Source organism: Salarias fasciatus, assembly GCF_902148845.1.
Source record: "Salarias fasciatus chromosome 23 unlocalized genomic scaffold, fSalaFa1.1 super_scaffold_20, whole genome shotgun sequence".
In the NCBI taxonomy this organism is placed as follows: Eukaryota; Metazoa; Chordata; class Actinopteri; order Blenniiformes; family Blenniidae; genus Salarias; species Salarias fasciatus.
In genome coordinates, this window is record NW_021941230.1 from 11792816 (window position 1) to 11800736 (window position 7921).

The 7921-nt window shown below is 47.4% G+C and overlaps 1 protein-coding gene across 1 annotated transcript; it reads right to left on the reverse strand.

The window, feature by feature from the left end:
* Positions 1-1352: 1352 nt before the first annotated feature.
* Positions 1353-6504, reverse strand: LOC115384004 (kelch-like protein 41b). Its single transcript, XM_030086257.1, has 6 exons — positions 5292-6504; positions 4285-4442; positions 3914-4021; positions 1952-2137; positions 1713-1859; positions 1353-1617 (listed from the first exon to the last, which is right to left on the reverse strand). Exons 1-6 carry the CDS (start codon positions 6387-6389, stop codon positions 1506-1508), a joined length of 1809 nt encoding a protein of 602 aa, XP_029942117.1. The 5' UTR covers positions 6390-6504; the 3' UTR covers positions 1353-1505.
* Between the last annotated feature and the right edge of the window lie 1417 nt (positions 6505-7921).

Genomic DNA, 7921 nt, shown 5'->3' on the forward strand with positions numbered 1-7921 from the left:
ATACAGAACACTTCACTTCAAACTCGTTTTTTTTCTCTCTCTCTTTCTAAAATACAGCGTTGTTCTTTTGAGTGTGTTTGGATCCGTTTCAACAGGAGCAAGTGTGTGTAGACGTTTCCCCTGGCTCTGGTTACCCGTCCATGTAAAAATGCAGATCAAAACAAACCGGAGAACCTTATGAGTTCTTCAGGATTGCTGTGCAGTTAGTCATGCCTATAAAAAAACAAGAGTTCTTGAAGCTGTCTTGTGAGAAATGAGCTAATGGAAGAGCGATTAAAGGGAGGATTCAGGTGCTGCCAGGCCTGTCGGGACCTGCCTCTCTGAAGGGAACCAGGTGGAACCAGGTGGAACCCGGCCTCGTCCTGCCGGGACTCTGGGTCAGACGGGGTCAAACCCTGGACCACGGCTCTGGTTTCAGGAGAGTTTCGTAGCATTGAAACACATAAAATGCTCCAGTAGCGTCTTCGCTCCCTGTTCTGATGAGATTCCTGCCAAAGTCTTTGTTGCGCCTTCAAATAGCCTCCCTCGCCGTGACACAGTCGGTCTAAATTTGGCAGTCAGACCAGCCTTTGTGATTAAAATCATGAGGGAGTCAAGAACGTTTTGGAAACAAAGACTTCACCTGATCAAGACTGTCAGAATCAGATTTACACATGTCAAAGAAAAGGACGCGGGTGGAGAAAGGACTTCATTTCGTGAGACGAGACCCAGTTCCACACTGAACCAGCTAAAATGTTTTCATACAGAAAACTCGGAGAAAATTGAAAACTAAACTTAAAACAGGAGTGTAAATGAATATAATGACTGAATTCTCTCAAAATGGGGGAAAACGAAGGTAATACAAAAACTAAAGCAACTAAAAAAGTCATGAACTTTCCCCTAATAATGTTAATTTAATTGAAAAATGGTCTAAGAAACCTCTATTCTCACATATCCAGTTCATTTACTCACAGAAAGCTTTCTTTTTATTCCATGGATTTTGAGGCCAGTTGGCTCCAGAACTCCAGCTTCCTTCCTACGTGTCAGCTAAACTATCCCCATGAAGCTTTATAATTTCACATATTTCATGATTTTAATTTCTCTCGATTGCTCTCACAACAGGCTGAATTCAGTCTTTTTGTTTAATCCTGATTTTTTTCATGAAGGGAAAACGTATCTCTCGTAATGTTCAGTCCCGTCTTTTCTTCAAGGCTTTTTACGGGTCGCGGTTTGATCCCCACGCTGGCAGTGAACGGATGAATGCATCAGGGAGCAACCCGCCGCTGACCCTCTTCCATTAGCATGTTCACCCGCGAACAGCAAGACGGCGCCGCGACCCCGCGACACGGAATGAAAGAGCGGCACGTCGGGCAGCGGTTTACAAATGTTTATTTTACAAAAGAAGAGCTAGAAAGGATGTAAACAGAGCTGCAGGGAGCTCTCTGAGGCGCGACTCCGTTGCAGTCTTTGAAGAGGCAGATAGAAATCATCCCAGTTCAGGCAGAGATTCCTGTCAAAGATGGCATCTACAGTTTGGGCATCCGGGCGGCGTTGAGGCGCATGGACACGCAGGAGGAGCCGGCGGCGTAGCGCATCTCCCTCAGCATGCCGCTCCACTGCTTCTTGTCGTCCTCGTACCTGGCGAGAAGCGGGAACAGGAGTCACGCCCGCGCACGGACGAGCCCGGCACGGCACGGGACGCCGGGCGGCGGCGGGGGGAAGCTCGCACTTACTGCCAGACGTCGGTGACTTCTGTGGGAGCCACCTCCTTGTTCTCCATCTGCACCATGGCGAAGCCGCCCACAGCGTACAGCGAGCCGCCGGTGCTCACCAGGTTGACGGAGCTGCGCTCCTGAGGGAACTCGGCGAAGGGCTCCCACCTGAGGAGGCACGGAGAAATGCCGTCTCCACCAACGACGCCGCGAACGTTCTGACGCGCGTAACGGAAGACTCCGCCGACGTCGGGTCTTACTTGTTTGTTGCGAAGTCGAAGGCCTCGCACGAGGCAGTGAGGCCTTCCTCGTTGACTCCGCCCGCCACCACGATCTTTCCGTTGTGGACGACGGCGCCGAACATGGCTCTGGGCGTCTTCATGGCTGCCAGCTCCCTCCACTCCGACTGCTTGTGGTTATACACGAACGTCTTGTTGAGGGCTTTGCTGGAAAGCGTTTAGAAGTCGTTAAACATCCCGATCGGTACATTTAAAGGGATACTTCAACATTTTGGCAAATTGGCCCATTTAGCGCAATTCCTTAGTCATTTCGAACAGCATACTTACTTTTTTTGTGAGGGCGAGCTGTTGTTTATTCAGAGGCGAGTCGGGGAAGGTTTTTGGGACGGACACAATGGAATAGAATGGTATTTTTGTTCCCCCTCTTCAAACTCATCAAATACAAAATCCAACAACCCCAAAACACTTTGGTGGACACGTCATAATCCGCACATTCACTACGCTGTGGAACACCAACAAACAATATTGTAGTGTTACGACACTGAAGCAAATACTGGGAAAGACTTTTTCTTTTGAAATCACTACGCCCAGATGCCATGTTTAGTAAGTAGTTCCGTCTTAGCAATCTTCGCATAAACAACTCAATCTGGTAATTTTGCATTCATATTCCACAGCGTAGTGAATGTGCGGATTATAACGTGTCCACCAAAGTGTTTTGGGGTTGTTGGATTGTGTATTTGATGAGTTTGACGAGGAAGAACAAAAATACCATCCACTTCCATTGTGTCCGTCCCGAAAACCTTCCCCGACTCACCTCTGAATAAACAACAGCTCGTCCTCACAAAAAAGTAAGTATGCTTTTCCAAATGACTAAGGAATTGCGCTAAATGGGCCAATTTGTCAAAATGTTGAAGTATCCCTTTAAAGAATTATTCATTTTTATAATATGAGCAATATTTAAAAAAAAAATAATCCAGCATTCAACCAAAAATCACTACCAAATATGTTTGAAGCTTTGTGCACGAGTATGAACATGGCTGGGTTAGGGCATTTTTGACTGAGATACATCTTGATATGTAGATAAATTCACTTGATTTTTGCATCCCGGAGTAAACACCGAACCCATCTGTGAGTGTGGGACTCAGCGAATCGTCGCCTGGCACAAAATGTTTCTACCGGCGCCTGCGAGAACACATTTCCTGTTGCTTATTAATTGTCTGTTGAGACGCGGCAGTGAGAGTGTTCACACTTTCCGTCCCAGCGGAAATTGAGAGCAGGAGACGTGCACCTGTTTCCTATTGATGATTAACAGCCTGTTCCAGCGACGCCTCGGATCACTCAGCCGACTGATTCGCTTTTATTTAATGGCGCCATTAAATCCTTCCCCCCCTCGTAAAGCTCGCCGCTACAGGCTCTGCATACACAGCGACTAGAACAAGTCTTCGCCCTCTTCTGTGTTTCATCCTCTCTCGCTTCTGTGCACGGAATCACAGTGGAGTCAAAGAAACTGTGGTCGTCGTGCTCTGTTGGTGGCAGCAGGATGTACGGTGGAGGCAGCATCACGCATGCTGGTGGTGGAGATGCTGACATTATGCATCATGGAGGCGGTCACATTATGAATACAATCCTTCTGGATCCTGGAAAATTCTCGCCTAAAAACATCAACAAATTTATCACTATTCTCTTGTCAAAGAGGGAAAACAGACCGAGATGCAGCGTATTGGAGATCAGCGGCCTCTCGGGCAGAAGAATTTGGTGTAGAAAGTGTGACGGGCCGGGGTTTTTTTTTTTTTTTTTTCTTTTCATTTACGGCAGTGCCGGGACGGCTCTCTGCTGCAGCAGTGTAATTGTTGTCCGTGACGCACTGAGCGCCGCTGCAGGCTGGCAGGATGATCGACCACAAACAGATGCCGCCCACAGCATAAGGTCACACACACACACACACATACACACACACACACATATATACACACACACACTCACTTGTCGTCTGTCTTGCCTCCGATGCAGTACACCAGTCCTTTGTGGGAGACGACTGCGTGGCCGTGGATCTTCAGAGGAAGCTTTTTGGTCTCACTCCACTTCATCTTCCTGAGAAATATCACAAGTCCACCAAAACCTTTATTTTGAAATCATGTCATTTCTATACGTAAAACAAATGTCCTGGCATTAAATGCAAGAAGGTTAAATCACAATAGAGTGTTGCCACTTCTGTTTAAATTACTCTGCGTTCCTTAATCTATTTATCTGAAAGCAGCGATTTCCTGAGGTTAATTATCGCCCTGAACATTTACACAGAAGGTGAAAGACAAAGTGAGAAGTGAAGCGACAGGGAGGGAGATAGCGGCACTGACTCCACGTCGTAGCACATGACGGAGTCCAGCGACTCGTTGGTTTGCAGGTCTTTTCCCGCCACGGCGAACAGCAGGTTGTCGCTCTCGCCGATGTTGAAGAGGCACCTCGGGGAGGGCATCGGCGGCAGGGCGACCCACTCGGAGGAGAGCGGATCCAGCTGAGGGCGAGAGAGCGGCACGTTAAAGCCATGACCCCATCCTCAAAAGTAACACTAAAAGTCGGTTGTGAAAAGCTAAAGTGCTCCGTCTCATCAACAAACATACATTATACATTTCAAAGGCCCAGCAGATAATGAGCTAATGCTACATGTGCAAAATTGAAATGACATTATGGACTTACTGAGAAGCTAATGCTAACTGCATTATTTTTCTTGTGGAAAATTATAAACTGATGTATTAAATTAGCTTAGCTTTGAGAATGCAGCTTGCCAAGTGAACACCAATGACACTGGGACTATTGAGACCGCAACATGCTGAAGCCAGTTAGAAATAATCAGCATAAACCCTGCATCGGCCAGTTGCTGTATATCACATCTTGTAGTTGTATGCAGTTTTTTTTTTTTTTTTTTTTTTTAAACACATGTGAAACAGTTTAGTTTCTCTTGAAGGAACACGATTTGGACAACTACACATTTTTCACATTCAGGAGAGGCAAATCTGAAAAATGCGAAAACAGTTTGAATGTGTAGCAGATTTGCGCTTTAGTGTTTCCATTATTCATCGATTTATTGCAAGTTGAGTAAGCTAACTAAAGTTTAAGTTACTTTATTAGGTGAACACTATTTCATAGAACTGTTTAAAACAAAATAAAAAAACACCAGGTCTCTGTCAGTTTTTTCTTTTTTCTGTATTTAGTGTTTTTTTTTTTTTTTCCTTACAGATTTAAGGTAGCTTAGATTGGCTACCACAATAGAAAAGATTCAGTTCAATGAATGGATGTTAACTTCACATTCACAGGTAGCGAAAAAAGTGCTAGAAAGACTAGATGATTGAAGGAAAAATCTTACCAAGTACACATAACACTGCAGGGGGGCGTCCTTGTTTTCTTCATCCACAAACAGTCCTCCGATGATGTAGAGCTGGTTCTTCTGCGACGCCAGGCTCACGTGGTTTCGTGGCACCTGTTCCGACATGGCCGCCAGGAAGCACTCGTTCTCGCCGACGTCGTACGCCACTGCCGCCGTGTCGTTGATCATCAGGATGAAGTCACGAGCGTACATGCCGTGTCTCCGATCGTCATTCAGGAAGCCGGGGAAAGGACTCTCCTCTTCCTCGCCTCCCTCCTCCCCCTCCTTCTTCTTGGGTTTCTCTGGAAGCTTTCCCTTGAAGGCATCCCTGATGACCTGGACCATCTTCTGTATCTCCGGGTCGGCCTTGACGAGCTCGTCCATCTGAACTCTCTCGTTGAAGTACTTCTCCGGCAGCAGTCGGAAGCGGATGCAGTTGAACGCATCCTTCAGGACCTTGACGCGCTTGTCCTTGTCGTAGCGGACCCAGGCCATGACCGCCTCGAACACCAGCTCCTCCTTCTCCACGTTAAGAGTGTCCCCGCCGATGACGGCAAACAGTTCGTGGGGCGCCAGCTTGAGGAACTCCTCATCCTTGTAGAGGAGCTCAAAGCGGTCTGCAATGAAGTTGCGGCCGGCCACCGCGAGCCTGGGGCAGCTGAGCACCAGGCCCATCCTGAAAATGGCCAGACAGTTCCCCAGGGACAGCTTCTTCTGAAGGTAGTTCACACATACCGTGAAGACCGAAGGGATCTGGAACCTGTTCGCCACGGCGATTATATCCTGAACATTGTCGTCGGTGAGGTCGATCTCCGCCGAGTAGAGGTACTGGATGATCATGTCCAGGATGGTGGGGTTCACGTCGTCCAGGACCACCTCCTTGGTGTTCTCCACCTCCTTCCCGTCCTCGGTGAAGAAGATGTCCCTGAAGTACGGGCTGCAGGCGGCCATGATCAGCCTGTGGCAGGGGAAGTTGCGGTCGCCCACCTTCAGGGTACAGTCCACAAACTTGTTCTCACTCAGCAGTTCCTTCAAGCCGTCCTGGAGCAGGGTGCTCTGAAACAGGCGCAGCTCCTCCTTGATGGCGTTGGGGTCCATGGCGACTCGTGAGGCGTGACGGTAGGCCAAGAAGGGGGTCCGAGGAGAGAGGAAGGAGACGGGTACAACCACAGGTCCTGTTGGGAGTTGGTCCTGGCTGGAAAAGGCAGAGCATGGGAAAGGTTCCTGGTGTGAAGACAGTGCAATTTAATCCTGCCCCGGCTCTAAATATAACCCCGCATGCCCCCCTGTCGGCGTCGGCTCCCGTGGAATCTGGAGGGACCGAATCACAGCTCAGGGCCCGAACAGCTGCTGTCACAGACTGAAATAAGCAGCTGGCTGATATGCCACCGTGATTCAGCTCCAGGAGTGTCGCATGGTCCACACAGACAACACTGCCAAGGGCCGCGAATAGACCCTGACAGCAGAACCTCGGGCTGCCATGACACCACAAGTAGTTCCTGTCATACTCAAATATATCGGCACTCTCAAGATGACCGAAGCCTCGACGATGCCTCATCTGACATCTGTCTTGCACTGATTTTTAATTTTAGTCCTGTTTTGTTCTTTCGTACTGAATAGCATTAATTATAAAAACATGATCAATACTCAAAAAAAGCATGCTAATCAACTCTTCTGTGGTTTCTTGCTGCTGTTTGTGGAAACACCGAGAATGGGCTGACTTTATTGTGCTATAAATCACAATGCACAAACATAATCATTATTGTTTATATGTCATGATTCCCACTAATTATGTCTATTCTTCAAAGGAGGAAACAAAATCCATACGTGATGGATGGTACTTCTTAACTAATGAATGGTGTAATTTATGAGGGACTGATGAGGAAAAACACAAACACTGGGCTATAATTGGAGCGTAGAGTTTGGGTGCAGCAACTGTGTGCAGAAACAGGTGAGACCCCCGCATTTGAGCACCACTCAGCACATGACTGGTTTTGTTCCTGGATTATTGTCCAGCTGCTCTTCCTTTTCAAACAGCTCTTCTCCCGAAGACAAATGGTGCCGATCTGCTCTCGTTTGCACGTCTTCGCAGCGGTGTTCAGAAGCAACGCGCCCATCCGAGGAGGCCATTACTGATACGTCTGGATCAATACGATGTTGAGTCTTTTTCTTGGGTCCCGGTAAAGCGTGAGCAGTGTGTAGAGTTAGGTAACACGTCTCCCGTGGGCAGCACTAAAGATAGATCAGACTACGCCACTTGTCGAGGAGTGTCTAACATGTAATTTAAGCAGAAGGGGAGAGCGGATTCTGCCTAACAGAGAGCTGCCATCTCCCCAAAGCCTCGGCAGATCGGTTTGGCAAACTTGGAAAGAACATTCTGCTTTCCACGACTCAATTTTGCACCGTATGCAGGGACAGGGTTCAAATAATTCTTGAAGGAATTACCATTTCACTTCAGGAAATTTCACAACACAAAGCCAGCAATTCAGGAAATGAAGCAGATTGTTTTATATTGTTGTATTGTATTGTCAAACTGAGGATATTTTTCAGATTTCTGCTTGAAAATGAGACACTTTTACATTCATGAACAATGTTGTCTCTTTTCTTTAATATTTTTGTGTGTGTTTAGT

Bases quoted from the DNA above. Each gene is read 5' to 3' on its own strand.
- LOC115384004 (XM_030086257.1), bottom strand. From the start codon at position 6,389: ATGGACCCCAACGCCATCAAGGAGGAGCTGCGCCTGTTTCAGAGCACC. The intron at 1,860-1,951 runs GTAAGACCCGAC...GTGCCTCCTCAG, and splicing joins TTCGACTTCGCAACAAACAA to GTGGGAGCCCTTCGCCGAGT. The intron at 1,618-1,712 runs GTAAGTGCGAGC...GCTTCTCGCCAG, and splicing joins GAAGTCACCGACGTCTGGCA to GTACGAGGACGACAAGAAGC.